Source organism: Diabrotica undecimpunctata, chromosome 2 (genome assembly GCF_040954645.1).
Source record: "Diabrotica undecimpunctata isolate CICGRU chromosome 2, icDiaUnde3, whole genome shotgun sequence".
Classification (NCBI taxonomy): domain Eukaryota; kingdom Metazoa; phylum Arthropoda; class Insecta; order Coleoptera; family Chrysomelidae; genus Diabrotica; species Diabrotica undecimpunctata.
Window position 1 is genome coordinate 116,305,087 of NC_092804.1, and position 21,640 is coordinate 116,326,726.

General features: G+C 36.0%; 1 protein-coding gene across 12 annotated transcripts in view; it reads right to left on the reverse strand.

Moving 5' to 3' along the window:
* The window catches only part of Trpm (transient receptor potential cation channel, subfamily M), an 888,877-nt gene that overhangs the window by 654,392 nt on the left and 212,845 nt on the right, over positions 1–21,640 (reverse strand). For 10 of the 12 annotated variants that reach the window (XR_011950088.1, XM_072523326.1, XM_072523331.1 and 7 more), the window contains exon 3: positions 8,507–8,542. The exons of the other annotated variants lie outside the window; for them this stretch is intronic. Coding sequence is in view for 9 of the 10 variants with exons in the window: in XM_072523326.1 (XP_072379427.1) it covers positions 8,507–8,542 (36 nt within the window). In the remaining variant the exon portion in view is untranslated. The remainder of the gene's footprint in view (positions 1–8,506; positions 8,543–21,640) is intronic. 12 annotated transcript variants of the gene reach the window in all.

Here is a 21,640-nt window from a genome sequence, read left to right on the forward strand (position 1 = left end):
TTGCTAATAACCCAGAATACGTATACTTGTGAAAGATAATTTAACGGCTATTTTTCCAGATTTCCAACACTCGAATAGATCTCGTAGACATTGGGAATTTCTTGGGATACTTAGAGAAATGTCCAATTGAGAAATTTGATATCTTTTCCACAGTCCACCACTTGGAATGGGTTCGGTTTCACTCTATTGTTGCTGCGGACTTCTCTCCAATCATCCGGAGTTTCCGTATAAGCTTTGTCATTAATTAAACTTATATCTAGTCGCACTCTAGATAGGAATGTCCTCTGATGGGAAAAATTACTTTCACAAACTTAAACTGTCCTTCTGTCTGAACTAGATAACGAAGGAACCGAAAAACTTTGTAATTTTTACTTTGCCCTACACAAGAGTCGCAAAATATTATCAAATTTTGAACCTAAGATGACAGTATGTTAATACACAAAGTGATGAATCATCGAACACACATCGTCACCCCATTTTTTGCTACCGATTGTAGTAGCTGCCGTAGCTCAGTGGCTATGTTACTGGCTTAACAAGCTGGAGGGCCCGGGTTCGTATCCCGGCAAAGACAAAATTTTCAATTTCTAATTTAACTGAGCTGCCACCGTGCTTCGGAGGGCACGTAAAGCCGTCGGTCCCGGCTACGAAAGTAGGTAGTCGTCAAGTCATGCTAGGGGCGCTTGCGCTACCTGAAAACCCTAACACTAGGTAACGGAGGTAACGGAAAACGGAGGTAGAATCGGCCAATACATGTACATTAAAACTTATAAAATTAATTTGCCCTTTATAGTAGACATCGTTTGAGGTCACATTAGGGGTCAATTTTTGATATTTTCTTTTCATAGAATAAAATTTTTCACTTCTCGCAAGATGAAGTTGTTTCTCGTTGTTTTTTCTTGTAATTTCTCCAAGATTTGGGTTTAATATTCATCACTGCTGGCATTAATTTCTGCGAAAGGGCAGATATTTCCGCTTTTATATTGTCACAGTAGTTACAGGTGTCTTTCCTAGGAAAACTGAATGCAAACTTTGTTTAAAAATTTTTCGCAAAATTTGTCATACGATTTTTTTTTTTTTTTTTTTTTTTTTTTTTTTTTTTTTTTTTTTTTTTTTTTTTTTTTTTTACTAAAGACACAGAAGTGTACTTACATTAAAATCTGGTCAGTAAGACCAATTATCAATTTGTTTCTAACTTAAATTACTAATGAAATCTTAAAATTAGGTGTCTACTCACTAGTATCTTTCCTATTATTTCTAATAACTAGCATTAAATTTAGCATGCATACTCGCACAACACTTTACTCTGCTTTTCACTCACTTATTATACCAGTTCAAAAGGCTTTGTTCTTTTGAGCCTTCTCTCTAGGTTCGTATTGTCGAGGAGCTGGATAGCCTCGACGTTTACATGATGATGGAGTCGTTGTTCATGGCTCTCTGCAAATTTCTTGATTATCTGATTGACGTCTTCCATCTTGAGGTCCCGGTGAAGGTCGTTGTTCCTAACGTACCAAGGCGCATCTACGATGTTCCTCAGCACTGTAAGGGATTTTTACATAGTATGTAACTTAGTTATGTTGAGTTCTTCAGGGAAATAAGTTTTCTTACTTTTTTCCGGGAGTAATGCGATTTTCTTGCATGTTTTATTCAACATTTGTAATAAAATGACTGTAATGTTTTTCCCTTTTACTCCGTACCATCCGAAAGTAATATGTATTCATCACTAGAAAACTTCGTCATCTCAATTTCGACCAAAAGTGGAATATGATTGTTTCCCCCCTGACTCCTCATTTAATTACGACTTTGCTACAAAATGAATTGTTTTAAAGTTATAAGCAAGGAAACTACAAAAAATAGATGTTTTTAGTAATTTTTAAATATTTTAATTTTTTTAATAATGTTCCCGACTTATTCAAAACGGAGGATATGTCAATTATTATTTCCAAAGTTATCACCTAACTATTTAGGCAAAAATCCGCATGCCACCTCTCAGATCCAAATTTAGTCGTTTTTTCACAGATCTGCCCTGGTCTAAGCAGGCACATTTATTAACTAATTACTTATCAGTTAATCAATGTGCCTGTTAGCGGTAGGCCACTTTTTGTGGTTCTTCCTATATCTTAATTTCTTATTACGTCGAGTCTTGAAGACCCTCTCGAGTCCTGTTTTTCTTATTCTTTTTTGCCTCCATCATTGGAGGTTATAAACTACAAGCCCATGGGACATTTTTGGGGGGTCACTTGGCCCAACATGAATCACATAATATCAATACTACAATATGTAATAACAACTTGTTGCCAATTCTTATGGGTACTCAAAGCATGGGCGTTCCAATTATGGTTTGCGCCTTAAATTTCTCACTCCTATTCCAGCCAAAAGCACGGCGTTGCAAAAAAATTAATCTATGTACCGATCCGAAACTTTGTGTGTGTATGAATGACGTACTGTCTCAAATTGCCGAAAATGTGAAAACAGTTTTCCGAAAATAAAAAATTTTCCCTGCTCTTACTACCAATATTTTTATACGGCATTAGGCCGCAGGTCATTATTTTTGTATTACCTACCCAAGTTATAAATACCGTACAAATATGTTTGACCAAAAAGTTCTCCCACTCCCTTGAGTGGTAAGCTTATCTTACCTGTCACTCACACAACAAGTTGTTATTACATATTTTAGTATTGTTTTATATGTGATTCATGCTGGGTCAAATGACCCATTAAAAATCTCCGATGGGCGTGTAGTCTATTAGCAGTTATGGTGCCAAACATTTCTCTGTCTTCAGCTGTACGCATATGTTCTTCAAAGCCTCGTTCTCTTCCAATACCTCGTTTCCCCTATATTTTACACTGAATGATCAACTGAAGAATGTAGTACTTTTCGTCGTTACGTAGCAAATGACCTTAACAACGGGTTTTTTTTTTATTTTAATAGTTCTCCAGAGTTGTTTTTCTATATTTAGTCTATTTTGAACTTTTTTATTTGCTTTTCGTGCAGTTTAAGGAATTTTAAAAATTCTCCAGTATACTCACATTTAAAATGACTAACTTATTCAGACTCTTTATCTTTAATCTTAATAATTTGACATCAATATGTGTAACGCAGAGTAGAACAGGCATCTTAAAGAAACTATCTTTAGTTTGAGCAGCTCTCGCTTTAATTTCTTGTTCTGGGTCAAGCTTGTAGTTTTTATAGCAGCCAAGGTATTTGTAATGATTTACCTGTTCTAATATCTTCTCATTTATAGGTACCAGTATATTCTGCCTCTTTTGTATCTTGATTTTTTTTGTTACTCTTCATTTCAAACTCTCGATAAGCGTCATTAAGTTAGTCTAAGAATCTGTAAGTTCTTGTCTATATCACTTAGTAGGAGAGTGTCATGTCTACATCATATATTAGAAATGTGTTCATTAGTTTTTATTTCTGTAGAAAGGCTTTCTTGAATAGTAGTTCCGAGTAAAGGCTAAACAGCATACCGGACAGCATTTGCATTACTTCTTTACTTATACTAATATTTTTGATATTTGGTCGTCGATTCTAATCTTGGCACATGGTCTCCAATGTAAGTCCTGTTTTTAGTCGTTTAAGTAGATATTTTATTATCTTCTATCAATTTTCAATGGGCCATAATCATATCATTTATACCTAGAATACTACTATGAAGATATTATCAAAGTTACGACAATTGACATTAAATATTATATTGGGTGCTGTTGGATTTTGTAGGCTTTAACTATGTTACTGACATTTAATTTGAATTCTGAACCTACTTTTATTTTTTTCCCTTTTCTTTCTTAGATTTTATCGGGGGGTTCTTAGCACCCCTGACCACTTAACGTCTGCCACAGAGTAGAGGTCAAACATCGTGTTATGCTTTGTATAGTAATTCTATTTAGAAAATATAATAGTAGTTTCCTCTTGCTTTCTACAATGAAGCTTCACAATTCTTGGAATCATATGTGATTGCAGTCTTTAAGTGTGCATATGTGAGAGTTGGCTGTCTTATGAGGAACAGTTTTCTTTAACTATGTGTCCTATCTGTGACACTCATGTGGTTATTTCAATAAGTGGGACCTTTTCATTAACACCAAGTATACCTAATACAAAAATTTCAATTTTAGGATCTTTTATATATTTATTGATCTGATCATAAAGGGTACCCCCTATTAAGATAGGCAAAATGCCCTCTCCACCAGAATTCAATTTTTTTACGTTCTATGTGATTCAAAAATAACCCTCAGCGCAATTTTAGTCCGCCACCCCAACCCCACACTCGCAGCTATCAATTTAAAAATTTCAAAACATTCACACGCATACTAGAGGCTTTTACAAAACTTGTATATTTTTTATAGACTCGTAGGTCGAGTGAACATAACCTAAAAATGCATTTTTTTAGAGCGTATCACTTTTTTTTAGATGTGGCTGCAGGTCCAATTTTTTTTTCGGTCTGTGTACTTGATCAAAAAGTTATATCTCTCATGTTTTTCAGATTTTTTTGTAGAGTGTGCCATCTTAAACAATCCGAAAAACTGTATTTTTATGGGTGTTTGGGGATTTTCTCCATTTTATAGACTTCAAAATAGATTAAATCAAGGTTTTTTTATGGATTATATTATACTTTAAACGAAATGAGGCCTTTAGGACATTCAAAAAATGGACGAAACACCTTTAAACCCACCCAAAAACCATGTTCTCTCGGTTTTTATGGGTTTTAGTCAAGATTAAATATATTTTTTGACATCAACAGAAATTAAATCTGTTTTCTCATAGTTTTACTTATGTAATTGATAATAAGACTCGGCGCAATTTGTCTAGTTTTATAGACCAGTAGGTTGAGTGTGCATAATCTAAAGATGCTTTTTTTTTCGAAAAAGTATAACTTTCTTTAGGAGGATTCTGCATGTCCAATTTTTTTTTATTTTGTGTATTGGAGCAAAAATTATATCTCTGATTTTTTCAGTTTTTTTCATATAATTCGCCATTTTAAAAAATCCGACAAACCGTGTATTTAGGGAATTTGATAATATTCTGAATTCTGTAAAATGGAGAAAATCCCCAAAAAGAGTATTTTGGGTTTTTGGAGATGGCGCACCCGAAAAAATCTGAGAAAAATCAGGAATATAGTTTTTGATCAACTACATAAAATATAAAAAAAATGGACATGCAGCCATCGCCAAAACAAAAATGCATTTTTGGGGGGCATTATAGATACTCAACCTACAAGTCTTATTTTTTAATTACATAGAAAGTAAAAATATAAGAAAGTTGATTCAGGTGGTGTCAATGTCAAAAAATATATTTAACCCCACCAAAACCAGTAAAAATCGTGAAAAATATGTTTGGGGTGGGAAGTGGCGGGCTAAAATTGCCTTAAGCCTTAATTTTTAATCACATAGATTAAAATTGAATTGAATTCTGGGAGGGGGCATTTTGCCTATTTTAAAGGGGGGTAACCTTTACGAGTTCCAATATATTTCTGTCCAAATACCTGCACAAGAAAACTATACTACGTAAATTCAAATACTAAAAAAGACTAGCTCTTATTTTAAGGTCAATCCAAGACTAGATCTTTCTCAGACCTGATTAAATTTCTTAATAAACAGTCCATGTCCTTTATATGACGTAGTTTGCTGCATTTGAGCCAACACGCGAAGCTCTTAAAGTAAATATGATTAACTTTATTATCAAATCATTAATATAATTATATTTAACCTATAATCGGAGACATACCGTAGGCGATACAAATATAATGCCTCATTTTAAAAATTTACAGACAAATTTAAACGCAACCTAACAAAAAATCAAACTGTTTTGATATGAAGTACATACCACAACGAAAACACAAAAAGAAAATATGAATAAACATATGACTTCCCTTGCCATCATTTATCCTATGTAGAAGAACACTCATTACAGATATAATTTTGGCTTGAGTATGCTCATCTTGTAATTTTGGAAAAACTTTAGTGTGTCATAAAAATGTTAAAGTCTGGGATGAAACTACTATATTGTGTTGTATAATACATACAGATAACGACATTATTTTGTAGACCATAAGAATTAAGATTTATTGCAATCCCATCTCTAGAGTATATTTATTATAATGCTCTAAAACTAATTTTTTGGTTATTTTTTAGCCTTAATAGCAATACGCATAATTAAGTAAGTAATATGATTTATTGTCACTGAAAATTGTACAAATTTTATGGACAAAGCTTATAACAATAAGACAAGAAAGAAGAAAAAAAATCAGAATAAGAATCGTTGGTACTTTTAAATAAAAAAAAAACAATAAAATTCTTCCAAACTTAAAACATAAAAAATAGTACCTAATTAAGAACCTACAACCTTCGTAAAATGTACCTAACAAAAAATAAAAATAAGGAAAGCAGATTAATGAATTAAGGGCTCAAATATTCTACCTCCTTGTGCTAAACAGTACCCAAATCTGTCATACAGATTTCTCCTCATATTTTGGAGTAGGGCTGGTGTAATGCTTGCAGAGAAATGAAGTATTTTTGCCCTTAATTCGACTAGGTTTGTGTTCCTTTTCAATTAATGCCTATAAATGTTTTCATTGAGAAAACCCCAAAACAAGAAATCGTTAGGCGCTAAGGTACAGGATCTAGCAGGCCATTTAATTGTACGACGTGTACTTATCAGTCGATCAAGAAACGATTGATTGAGGAAGTCAACAGTTGCTCTAGAGTTGTGAGCCGAATACCCATCCTGTTGAAAATAAACCTCCTGAAAATGAACGGGAAGGCGTCGAACTACCGGAATGATCTCATTCTGTAAAAGTTATAAATATTTGGGCTCGTTTAGGTTTCCATCAAATAGGGCTCATCTATACATTAATGGGACGCAGATAGAGCGAGTAAAACAGTATTGCTACCTGGGAACTATTATAAACGATATAATATGTAACGAATGTACAGGAAATAAAGTGCCGCATAGGAAAGGCAAGAACGGTCTTTAACAAAATGAGCGCCATCTTCAAAAGTCACAACATATCCCTGGATACAAAAATGAGACATTTGAGATGCTATGTTTTCTCTGTGTTGTTGTACGGGGCGGAGGCATGGACGCTTACAGACATCACTATTAAAAAACTTGAAGCATTTGAGATGTGGCTTTATAGAAGAATGCTGAGAATATCATGGACAGCAAGGATCACGAACAAGGAAGTTCTAGAAAAAATGAAGAAGGAACCAGAGATTGTGTTTACGATCAAACGCATAAAATTGCAATATCTGGGACACGTTATGAGAAATCAGCACCGTTACTCCCTGCTGCAGTCTATATTGCAAGGTAAAGTCAAAGGTAAGCGAGGACCCGGTAGAAGGAGAATATCATGGCTGCGGAATTTAAGAACATGGTTTAAGAAAACCTCAACGGAGCTGTTTCGAGCCGCAGCGAGCAAGGTCATGATTGCCAATATGATTTCCAACATCCGAAACGGATAGGAACCAGAAGAAGAAGAAGAAGGTTTCCATCGATAAAAAATGGACCGACAATATGATCGTGTAACATCCCAGTCCATACATTTAACTCACTGCAACACTGATGCTTATTTTTCCAAAAATAATACCTTGCAACGGATGGATTGTGTTTTTTATGTAATGAAAATGAAGATTCGTCAAAAACTAAAATATTTTTTAAAACGTGTACATTTTCATTCTGTTTATCTAACATAAATTCACAAAAACTCAATCCGCCTAAAGTTATTTTCCGGAAACAGTTCTTGTGTTGGTTGTATCTTAAAACAATGATACCCATTCCTTTTGAAAATTCGCTGGACAGTTCGAGCATTCACGTTAACTTCCCTAGCAATTTGTACACTATTGCAGGGTTCACTAGCTTCCACAAAAGCATAAATATCAATATCCCTATTTGACGCTCCTCATCGACAGGTCTAACACGTGGTTCATTACCTTCATGACAATTTTTACAACTGTTTACACATCCCAAAGTGTGAAAATGTTTAATGGTATTTTTAACTGTTGTAACATTTGGGTCTATTTTCGAAGGCAACAATAAATAAATCAATTACTTCGCGTATCGAATTACCCTGAAAGTACCATGTTACAAGTTGCACTTTTTCTTGGATGGTATACAACGTAATAGGCATTTTATTAATTATTTGTTTATTCTTTCAGAACTTCGTTTGAATTTTTTAATGTCAATGTGACAATTACGACAATTCGTACCTACTGTGAAATGAATATAGAGGTGGAAACGTGTAACATGTCACAGCGATTGCTATTGTGTTGTATGGTCAATAAAACAATGTTGTGATCTGTATAATAGTGCATTAGCAACACAAGTATTGTCAGTTTTATATATACACCCAACTTACCTACCCTCCGTTCACGTGATTTAATCTTTAATTGAAACATATAACACGTAAGCACATTGGCTAATGAAAAGTGATGACGTTGCATGAATGAAGATGCACAACATAATGCTTAACAAAACAAAATTCGAGCACTACGTGAACATCTAACTTACTTTTGCTCTGGGTTTATCGAGATACGCGTACGAATGCTGAAACAGGACAAAATATAAATATTTAAATATGGTTTAAAAAATATGTTCAGCCTAAGATGTAGCACAATAAATTTTTTTTGTATTCTGAATTACATTCGCATAATAGCAATATATTAAAAGCCCGCAACATATAATACATATAAAAGGAAAAATTTATAAATAAATATGTCTACTGGTCTAAAGTAAAGGTGGTTAAATTAGTTTATTAACTGTATTAACACTCGAAAGAGAACCACAATATAGACACTCATTAAACTAAATAAATAATAAAGAAAGATCATTAATTAATAGATCCATTTTAATGTTAATTATTTTGCTAATCCATTGTAAACTTTTGATATTAGGTATGTCATTCAGTATAATTGTATGTTTGTATTTTGTATTGAAAGTACGTACATCAGTTTTATATACAATCTTACTTAGACCATTAAAACTTATAGACACGCCTTGTACCGAATAGTTGAAGCAAACACCTTCTGCGCCAGTGACGTCACAATATGGCAATACAGTTGCTTTATTGAAGTCCTCGTAGACATACCGTCTCAGGACTTGCAACTTATTGCAGAGTCATATGTCACCATGTTACCAATCCAACGGTAACTTTACCATCTAAATTGTAAAACAGACATAATGTAAACTAAATTTCAATTAGCAATTTTTAAAGGGTTTTTAACCCCATATTTAGTGGCTACATCCATTTATTAACTTGGTACTGATGATGGAATACTTATTCCGAAAACGTTTTGCCAATTTAACATAGCCCAACTGGGTTTTTTATATACCTTTTTATAAAGGATTTTATTCAAAATTTTTAATATGTGGTATACAGCCAAACACAGGAACTTAGTTTCCTTGTGGATTTTTATTGAAGTTCTCACCTTTATTGCAATAATGAAAATAAATTATCTTTATTAGAGTTTTACATTATTTATTTAAGATGTTCTAGTAAAGGTTTTAAGGTATTAACTTTTTTAACAAGCCTTCTATTTTGTTGTTGCAACATTTTGATGTGTTTGTCCTTCTTTTGAAATAATTTGTTTACTACCACTTCATATTCCTGATCTCTGTTAGATGATTATTGTTCAACAAAGTCACCAAGATAATGTCTTTATTTTTTCAATGAAGGTTTTTCCTACGGTAGTTTCCTCTAAAATTTCTACTGGAGTCTTTATGGTAGTAGATTCACTTGTTGTTATATTTATATTTTCACTTTTAGATCCTGTTGTTTTGTCTGAGACAGTTTCTTTCTTTACTAAAAATTTTCTAGTTTTAACTTGCTTAATTAAACGGATTGGAAAATCGAAAATGCTGGGTACAGCATCTTTTTTTAGTTGTTTTTTTGAACTCCATCCGCTAGTAGTAAGGAATCCACCGTGAAATGCTTGGAGCAAATTTTAGAACTATTTAATGGTTTAAAATTTTCACGGTGCATCGCTATAATAAATTTTTTTGTAATGATGAATCTTTAGGAAAGCTAAAACAATTTATTTACTTTATCCTTATATAAATGTAATTATAAAATAAAAATTAAATAAGACACATATTTGTATCTATTTTAAACACTCTGGATGCTAAATTTCTGGTAGGTTTTCCAAGTTTAATTTATGATTTTTTTTTTGTCCATTAAATGATATATCTATCCCCTTTTTGTGTCGCTGCGTACAATTAAATGAACTGAAAGATAATATGATAATTTAAAAAATAATAATAATGTATTGAAAAAGTTTTAAATTGGAACTTAACAGTTATAAAAAGTTTGCAAGTACCTATAAGCACTTCTAGTTTTTAACTGTTTTGTCATAAACTGACGTCACGCATAGCTGCGCAAAGCAATTTATGTTTGCTTTACTCTTCGAAACGGGGGGTTTAGTATAGGGCGTGTCTATAAGCTTTAATGGTCTAAGCCAGGGATCCTCACTAGGATTTCTTTGAGAGCCTAATAGTTTGAATGAAATTTTCCTTAGGGCCGCAAGTACAAGTGGTGGTATGAAATAACTTTAAAACTATATGACTATAACATAAGTTTATTACAAGTTACGTAAAAACAATATAATTATAAATTGTATGGACTGTTTTGCATGTAAAAAGTAGGAAAATGTCTTTTAGTTGACTCCAGGAATGTCAAGTCCTGAATTTGTTAATTGTTTGAAGTCGACGGGCGAAATCTTTCACAGCTCTCTAGAATAGCATCTATGTTAGCAGGTTGAGAAGAAACTGAAATTCTCAAAATGTTTTCAACGTTCTCACTAGTTAGCCTAGATCTGTACTTGTCTTTTATGAACTTCAGCTTACTGAATGTAGATTCACAGACATATGTAGATGCAAAAATACACAAAATTTTCTGAGCACAGTCAATTAAGTTAGGAAATTTGTCATTTTCAACTGCTTCCCAAAACTTATAGTGAGATTTTTCCTTCTTTTTTTCTTTAAAAATACTTTTGAGCTCTGTATCATTCTCAAGATCAATTAACTCATTTTTCAAATCCCTAGCTTCGTATCCAAAAATAGAAAGATGAGCTACATTTGCTGTTGTTATTGCCCATGGATTTTCTACTAAGAAAGAGTTCTTGGAACTTCCTGAAGTCACTAAACCTCACAGACATTTCATCCTTTAGGTCTGCTAACAGCTTCAGTAGGTCAGAAATCTCTTGACTTTCTTTGAATAATCTTCATTTGACAATTCTTCAATATACATATTCAGCTTCTGTTCCAGTGAAAAGACGATACTCATCATTTTCGTTACAATGTTATTGTAGTCTCCTTGCAATTTGGTCAATATTTTATTCATAATGCTCATTGTATCATTGAAAAACGCTACTTTAAGCCACCAACTAAAATTATGAATATAAGGAAACTCTTTATTCTTTGTAGCCAAAAAACAGTAATATCATGTCGAATGCTGAAGAAACGTTCCAAAACTTTACCCTTACTCAGCTATCTCACTTCTGTGTGGTAAAGAATGTCCCCATATTGCGACATAAGTTCTTTCAAAAGTTCGTGAAAATCTCTGTGGTTTAGTTCATTTGATCTTATATTCACAATCTTTACAAGGATTTTCATAACACAGCTGAAATTTTCACCAAATTTAGCAGCTAAGCTTTCTTGATAAATGATACAATGGAAACTCAATAAATTATCATTTCCCAAGTATTTTTTCAACAGCTGAACAAACTCTATATTTCGCCCCAACATTGATAGGCAACTATCAGTACACACAGACAAAACCTTCCACAAGGTTTTGAAACATCTTTACTGGTGGGGGCCACTGTGATGGGGGTAAAGATGACTAATGCGAAATACGGTAAAATGCATGGTGCCGCTCTACACTACTGTAATCTGATTAAATACATAAATAGAAACATAATTATATTATAACTCGCAAATTTTGTTTTACTGCCTAGCAGTCTGAGGGCCGCAAAAAATCGCTCCGAGGGCCGCATGCGGCCCACGGGCCGCGTAGTGAGTATGGCTGGTCTAAGCAATCTTAGATGACACAACGCAGAAGCAGAAATCGTAACTTACTTCGGAAGCCACGCCTTGGCATTAAATCATTTCAGTATTCTGTAGCGCTACTATTGCGAACGACTTGTGTTTGTGCTTCAGAATAATTTTATTTTTAAAGAATTTTATTAAAAATGGACGTAGACAAACAAAGTGTAATTAAATAGTAGAGTCACCACATAATATTATATGTGTATAGTTATTTTAAAAATATGATAAGTGAAATAGACACTATCTTAATCATAAAAAATAAAATCTGAAGCAACAGGTAGCGAGTTTTAATGCATTTCATATTAATGTTTGATATTTAAACTTAAAATCGATGATAATTTATTATGTATTAATAATAATAATAAAGTCTTAACAGGCAAAAATACATGTAGGGGAAAGGATGAGGTAGCTGGTTCGACGATTTAAAAGTAAATATTTGAAAAATTATAGTCTCACCTTCCTACATTTGGTAGATAAAAAATAAATATAAACCTCGAAGGACCAGCGACCAATAGGTCCCAAAATTGCGGATTAGTAATAATGTAGTAAATATTAAAATTGAAAATAGAATAATTAAAATAAGATTCCCAGTACAAATATTTGTATTTTATTATTTACATGTATCGGAATTGCCAACAAATCACCCTTTTGAAAGATAATAAAAAAACATAAATGTTCTTAAAATTCACAACTATTCCGCTTAATTGTTCTTAAAACTAATTAAATGCAATTTATAGAGCAAAAAAGTTTAGAGTTTGTTGTATATCCGGCAACCCCGTAATTTGTTAGACCGGCATTTATAAAATGTTGGCACAAAAACTGTCGATTTTCTTCTGTATGAAAGAATAATTTCAGGTACTTACATATTAGATGCACTAACACTGAATTTAATATAGTTAACTATTTAAAAAAATAAGTTATTGTTACGTAAAAATATGAGTCATAGTTTTAACCTTTAAAACATGTTTTTAATCTAATATGTTGTAGAGTTTACGAGAGGCCTCGATTTACCTGAGCGACCTTCCAGAAGCGATGCGAGGGAAATCCAGTTTGCTTTTACCGTTTCGCCATCGAAGGTTTTAGACGATTCGAGATAACGGCACTGGTATATAATAACGGAACTTTATTTGGAAGGGACAGTTAATAAAGAAGATTCGCGCTCGTGGTATTATTGTTACGCTCGCCTACTAATAAATTATTGTATATGTAGTGATAAATAAACTTATATAAATGATCGTGCCTTTTAATAAATTAAAGTAGGAACAATATAATAAATTAGTAAAGACATTATAAATTAAAGACATAACAATTAATAAATTCACAACAAATGGTGCCAGAAGTGAGATCGAACATAAATTAGACTTATAATAATAATACAAGTGAATACGTAAAATAAATTGTGAAAATGGCTACGATTTATGAGCTGACAGTGACTAATTTAAGAAGACATCTTGAAGACAGAGAATTAGCTTCTACCGGAAAAAAGGCTGAGTTAGTCCAACGACTAAAGAACGCTTTGCTAGAAGAAGGACTAGATCCAGAGACTTATATATTTGAAGACAAACATGATGCTGTCCTCTCGTCGATTTCGAAAGTTTCCGGCGACATCGCATCATTAGAGAACAAAGTTTCCGACGATATTTCGAAAGTGTCTTCTGATGTAGCCAAAGTTTCCGGCGACATCGCATCATTGGAGAACAAAGTATCCGGCGACATCGCTTCTTTAGAAAGCAAAGTTTCTAACGAGATTTCTTCTCTGGAAAGCAAAGTTTCTGCTAACATCTCTAAAGTCACTTCTGAAATATCTGCTCTTGACGATAGAGTGTCTTCGCTAAAAAACCAAGTTGCTGCCGATAAGTTGGCCTTCGAAGAAAAGATTAAAGAGATGGAAAGGAAGATGGAAGAAACAGGGACAGCAGAGAGAGGTAACAATCCGATTACAGTGGAGATAAAAGAAGACGAGACGAAATTTAAGTTGGAGACACGGCCGAAATTTGAAGGAAGTGGAGGTTCTATTCATGTTAAAGTCCCAACTTTCGACGGAAAATCATCATGGAACAACTACATGAAACAGTTCGAATCAGCCGCAAGAGCGAATGGATGGTCTGAAAAAGAAAAGGCTGTAAACCTGACTATCGCTCTTCGAGGAGATGCCTTAGATGTGCTTCAGACCATAGCCGTAGAGGAGACCGATGATTTCGAACAACTGAAGAAGAGGTTAAATATGCGATATGGCCACGAACATTTGGAGCATGTATATCAGTCACAGCTTAAAAATCGTAGACAGAAGAAAGATGAGGCTCTTCAAGAATATGAGGTAGATATTGCCAGATTAGTACGATATGCTTATCCAACAGCTCCCGAAGACATGATGGAAAAATTGGCCGTTCAAACGTTTATTGATGGTCTTCGTGATCATGAAATGCAGAGAACACTGCGATTAGCTCGTCACAAAACGCTGGTTGATGTCTTATCCGCCGCCCTCGAATACGAGTCAGCTACGCAGGCCTCTGGCGGGTACAGTAAAGTTAGGACTGTAAAAGAGGAAGGAGACGAAGATAAACTTGACCAGCTCTTTAATTTGATGAAAAGCATGACATGCAAGAAAAAGAAGACCATAAAATCAAGAAACTCACCATCAGGAAAACCAGAACGAGTCAACCTTAGGGAGGCAGCTTCGACCCGGAACTCTTCCAAAGACCCTCTCATACTAATAGCTTCTTTGAAATGTCGTGAAGATAGTGTATATGTAGATGGAGACATAAATGGTAAAAAGCATACGTTGTTGGTGGATACCGGAGCGACCAGAACCATTATACGCCCGACAGTTATAAACAGCCGAAAGAAACTGTTACCAACGAGGTTGCGACTTCGGACCGCTACAGGTGAAAATGCCAACATTCATGGAGAAATCCAGGTACAATTGGGAATTGGGACAGAAAAGTTTGTCCATACTGTTATAGTTGCTGACATCGAAGAGGATGTTATATTAGGAATGGACGTAATGAATATGCATGGATTCCAATTGGATTTTAAGAATAAGGTAATCAAAGTTGGCAACGAGGAGGTATTTCTCCATCCACATAATGACAACACTGTGCAAGCAGCCATTACAGAAGATACAGTCGTGCCTGCGAGAAGCGAAACGATCATAGTAGCGCGGCTACAGGGATTTGTGGACGAAGGGAGACCTGTTATGATGGAGCCTTGGAACCACGACGATGAGGTTGGCCGTGGAATCATAATTGGAAAGGAATTGGTGACTTCGGCTAAGGAAATTCCTGTGAGACTTATCAATGTCAACGACTACCCAGTGACCATAAAGAAAGAGACAAAAGTAGGAACTTGTGTACCTGTGACATCCATAATCCGTCAGGCGACAACATCTGATAATTCCAACGACAAATTCGACCAAATGGTTGCAGTTGCAGGACAGTCTCTAAATCAGATGGAGAAAAGGAAATTAAGGGAATTTCTTCGGCAGTATCGTGATATTTTCGTACCGAAAGGAGGAAAGACGGGAAGAACTACCGTTGTTAAGCATAAAATTGATACTGGTAATGCTAAGCCAATTCGTCAAACAGCTCGACGATTACCACAGGCGAAGAGAGAGGAAGCTGAAACGATTGTTCAGGAAATGAAGAAAGACGGGGTGATAGAACCTTCTACGAGCCCATGGGTCTCTCCGGTGGTCCTGGTTAAGAAGAAAGACGGAACGACGAGGTTCTGTGTGGATTACCGTTTGCTGAACAACGTTACCAAGAAAGATAGTTATCCTCTGCCTCGGATCGATGACACATTGGACACATTGGCTGGAAGTAAATTGTTTTCTACTTTAGATTTGAAGTCTGGATACTGGCAGGTAGAAATGGACCCAGTCGATAAAGAAAAGACAGCCTTCACCACAGGATCTGGATTGTGGCAATTCAACGTTATGCCATTTGGACTTTGTAATGCTCCTGCGACATTTGAGAGGCTTATGGAAAATGTGTTGAGAGGGTTATCTTGGAAAACATGCCTGGTTTATTTAGATGACATAATCGTCTTGGGGGAGACATTCGAAGATCATTTGAGGAATTTAGAAAACGTTTTTAATCGACTTAAAGCTGCCCAATTGATGCTAAACCCCAAGAAGTGCCAGCTATTTCAAGGTAAAGTCAATTATCTGGGTCATATAGTCAGTAAAGAAGGAGTGGCCGTGGATAAGGGAAAAATCGATTCCATTAAGGAATGGCCAAAACCAACTGACAAACATCAAGTGAGAAGTTTTCTTGGACTATGTACTTACTACCGGAGGTTTATTAAGGAGTTTGCAGATATCGCTAAGCCATTAACGCGACTTACGGAGGAAGCAAGAGATTACCGCTGGGATACAGACTGCCAAAATGCCTTTGAGACCTTGAAAAAGCATTTAATAACAGCACCAATTTTAGGGTATCCACTGCCAGAAGGAGAGTTCATCTTAGATACAGATGCAAGTAATGTGGGAATTGGAGGAGTGCTGTCTCAGATTCAAGGAGGACAGGAACGAGTCCTCGGATATTTTAGTAAAGTTCTTTCAAAACCTGAGCGGAATTATTGCGTCACGAGAAGAGAACTTCTAGCAGTAGTTAAATCAGTAGAGCACTTCTATCAATACCTCTATGGCAGAAAGTTTCTAATCCGAACCGACCATGCCGCCCTTAAGTGGTTGATGCAGTTTAAGAATCCAGAGGGTCAGATAGCCAGGTGGATCGAACGACTCCAAGAATACGATTTTAAGATTGAGCACCGAGCCGGAGTTAGCCACAGAAACGCTGATTCTCTTTCCAGACGGCCATGCCCAGCGGAGTGTCCCCACTGCAACAAAACGGAATCCAAGGAAGCAGCAGTGCTAAAAACGACGATTGTCAACGACGACTGGACGCCTACTAAGATAAGGGAAGAACAAGAGAGAGATCCAGTTATACAGAAAATCCGAAAATGGAAAGAGGAAAACCGTCGACCACCTTGGCAGGAAATATCAAACCTATGCTCAGTAGTTAAGACGTATTGGGCCCAGTGGGACTCATTTATCATCGAAGATGGCTTGCTTAAACGAGTCCTGGAAAATGATGACGGTTCAGAGAAGAGAAGACAGTTGGTGATCCCAAAGAGCAGAATAGCCGAAGTACTTCGTCAGTTACACGACAGTCCATCGGGAGGGCATTTTGGTGTAAGGAAAACCCTTCAGCGAATTCGGGAACGGTTTTATTGGATGAACAGTTCCGACGACGTAAAAGACTGGTGTAAGAAATGTACTATTTGTGCTACGAGTAACGGGCCTCACCGGAAAAGGAGAGCTCCTATGAGACAATATAATGTTGGAAGCCCGTTTGAAAGAATAGCTTTGGACATTGCAGGGCCATTTCCAGAAAGTGAAAATGGGGGCAAGTACATGTTGGTAGTAATGGATTACTTCACTAAGTGGGTCGAGATTTACGCACTTCCAGACCAGAAGGCCGCCACCGTTGCAGATAAGTTGATCCAAGAATATATCAGCCGATTTGGAGTGCCTTTGGAGATCCATAGTGACCAAGGCAGGAACTTCGAAAGTGATCTATTCCAAGGAATATGTGATAGACTAGGCATGAAGAAAACAAGAACTACCGCGTATCATCCGCAATCGGATGGTATGGTAGAACGAATGAATAGGACAGTTGGCAAGTATTTGACAAAGATGGTGTCCAATCATCAGCGAGACTGGGACCAATACCTTCCGTTCTTTACAATGGCCTACAGATCTGCTGTTAACGAATCAACGGGCCAGACACCAGCCAGAGTCCTATTCGGACGCGAAATGCGACTACCTTGTGATCTAGAATTTGGGTGTCGACCTGGAGAAGATGTAGCAGGTGAAGATTATGTGATCGAATTACGAAGAAGAATGGACGATGTACATGAGTTGGTCCGTTCCCACCTTCAGATCGCTAGCGACCGAATGAAGAAACGGTACGATACACAAGCCGGAAAGGGTTGCTTTAAGAAGAACGACAAAGTATGGCTGTATAATCCCAAGAAGCGAAAAGGTTGTTCTCCCAAATTGCAGCAGTTTTGGGAAGGTCCATACCTCATCATGGAGAAGATCAACGATGTCATCTACCGAATAAGCAAGATTCCGAGGGGAAAGCCGATGATAGTACACCATAACCGGTTGGCATCTTTCGAAGGTGACCACGACGTAGATGAAGAAGTGGAAGTAAACCAAGTCCAAGATGTGTTTGACCTCACGTTTGAGGAATTCATGGGTGCCTATGGAGGTACCGGTAAAGCGAGACATGGTGTTACCACTGAAGAAAAGCAAGATCTACTCGAGCTCCCCGATGACTACTCGCTGGCCCTTACCATCCCGGCCAGTATCAAAGACGCACCAGGGTTGGCATCCGTCTTTCGAAGGAAGTTTGGTCGAGTTGCAGAACTTCAATGCCAAGTGCCAGCTCCCGGTAAAACCTTGAAACTCCAAGATGCATCACGTTACCTTTTCTACCTGGTAACAAAAGACACTGCCCGTGACCAACCTACCTACCGAGATGTATGGGAAGCCTTACTTCAATTGAGAGGGCACGTACTAGAGTCCGACGTGCAAAAGTTAGCCATGCCAAAGTTGGAGTGCCGCCAATTAGATTGGAGGGTTATCCGAAATATGGTGGAGGAGATCTTTAAAGACACCGAAGTCCAGGTGTTAGTCTGTTGCAATCCGCATAGTTACTGGAGCGGAGAGAAAACCGTCCCTTGTCATTTTTATACAACTGGAAGTTGTAAAAGAGGGTCCAGTTGCCGATACCAGCATACCGTTCCAGTTCTAGTCCCAACAAGGTTCCAGGAGGAACCATCTTTTGAGAGGGGGGCAATGTTACGTAAAAATATGAGTCATAGTTTTAACCTTTAAAACATGTTTTTAATCTAATATGTTGTAGAGTTTACGAGAGGCCTCGATTTACCTGAGCGACCTTCCAGAAGCGATGCGAGGGAAATCCAGTTTGCTTTTACCGTTTCGCCATCGAAGGTTTTAGACGATTCGAGATAACGGCACTGGTATATAATAACGGAACTTTATTTGGAAGGGACAGTTAATAAAGAAGATTCGCGCTCGTGGTATTATTGTTACGCTCGCCTACTAATAAATTATTGTATATGTAGTGATAAATAAACTTATATAAATGATCGTGCCTTTTAATAAATTAAAGTAGGAACAATATAATAAATTAGTAAAGACATTATAAATTAAAGACATAACAATTAATAAATTCACAACATTATACTTGAAATCTGCTTCTATTTGAGAAGCGCAAGAAGAACTATTACTTGCTGCTATTTGAGAAGCTGAAAAGGAAGTATGACTTGCGTGATTCTATTTGAGAAGGCAAAGACGAAATGCTTTAACGGTAGTTGAGTTTGAATAGTTTAAATCTAAAGAACTGACAGGCGATAAGATACAACACAGCAGAAAGAAAGCATGTCATGCTGATCGTATGTCTTTAAATTAGTGAGATTAATTTTAATTAATATCGTTTATTTACTAAACCAACTATTGTAGATAATACAATTAATTTTCTACAATACATTTGTTTTAATTTTTTAATTCCATTTACTTCTATCCAATGCCTTTTATTTCCAGTTCTCAATGTTACTTCTTTGTCAATCTTTTAATACGCTGCTCTTCTTTGCCCTATTTTAGCTTTCTTAAGAGTGCCATTTTCGGTATACTTCTTTTCCCATCTTTTGGATGTGTGCTAAATATCGTATTCTCTGCCCTTTCGTAAGAGTCGTTATTTAAGTCTCTTTACATAGTTGTTAAAGTTTTTTATTATTTTTTCTTCCCCACTTCCCTACTATTTCCAAACCGCCATATATGCCTCTTTGCATTTTTTTCTCTCCCCTCTTTCTAAATGATGTTCCGTTTTCAGGAAGAAAAAAATTTCCTGACTAGACTAGACATTGTCATTTATAAACAAGAAATTCCAAAAGATTTAAGAAAGGAAACAACAAAAAACCCCACGCAATCCAGAAACACTCACAAGAAGGAACTCAAATATGACCACAATAGCATGTACAGGGCTTATCAGAAAAATTGAAAAAGACGAGAAACAAGTACATCACAACATTCAAAAAAACCACAGGGACAATGAGCACAGAGTACAATCGAAAGATGCATTAATAATCATGAAAAGAAATAGACATGAGAAAGAGAAAAATCAAAGAAGCAGTTCTCATCTTATTTAACAAAGAAACATTTGTAGCAAACCCATCAGCAGAATGTAGCAGGCTTTGTTTGCCAATACTACACCAGTTAGTCCTTACCCCAGGCTACAGCAAACCAACTAAGAGAAGCACAATGAAGAATGGAACGTTCGTTACTTGAACTGACTCTCAGAGACAGGGTTATAAACGAATAAATAAGAAGAAAGTCAGCCACCACAGATGTCATAGAGCGGATAACATGGCTGAAGTGGAACTGGGCGGACCATGTGATTAAAATGAACGACGGGCGGAGGACCCACAAAATTACAGTATAGAGATTACAAGCAGACAGAAGAAGCAGACGTTGACCACATACACGTGGACAGATGACGTCAATAGATTCGCTGGGAATTGGCTGCAGGAACCTGAAGACCGACAGAACTGGAAGAAATTATTGGAGCCCTATGTTCGACTTTGGACGCAGAAGCCTGGATGATAGTGAATCCCATTTAAACATAATATTTATAATATTTAGTTCAATATCCATATTTTAGTCCAAATAGTCTAACACTAGTCAATGTCTTCATAGTTATAACTCAAGCTGTATAGTTAGTAATAAGTATCTAGTAAAGATGCATAATTTCACCACTGATATTCAATCTTTACTCGGAGCACATTTTTGAATAGGCACTAAAAGATATTGATGAAGGCATCTGAATAAATGGAGTCAAGCTCAATAACCTGCGGTATGCAGATGATACAATAGTGTTTTCCAATATCATAGAAGGACTACAAAACTTAATAAACAAAATAACGGAAACAAGTAGAACATATGGACTGGATATAAACACCAGCAAAACTAAGCTACTGATCATCAGCAAAGAAAACATAACTGGAGCAAATCTGTATGTGAACCAAATGAGAATTAAACGTGTCTTACAATGTTAACCAATTGTACTTGGGAACTATAATCAATGAGTCATGGGACAATTCCCAAGAGATTAAATGTCTCACCGGAAAGGCAAAAAGTGCATTCTTGACTATGAGCTCTGTGTACAAGAGCCATGACCTCACCCTAGAAACAAAAATAAGACTCCTTAAATGTTACGTGAACTCAGTGCCTCTGTACGGAGTAGAAACGTGACATTGAAGGAAGAAACTCTATCAAAACTTTAAGCTGTTGAGCTATGATTATACAGAAAGATCCTGAAGATACCATGAACAGACAAAGTCGCCAATGAAGAAGTACTACGGAGGATTTGATCAATATCATGAAAGGCCGTAAGCTGAAGTACTTGGGACATATAATGAGAAATCAAGGCAGATATAAGCTACTCCAATTCATTTTGCAAGGTAAAATTTAAGGAAAAAGGGCCCCAGGATGAAGAAGAATATCCTGGCTTG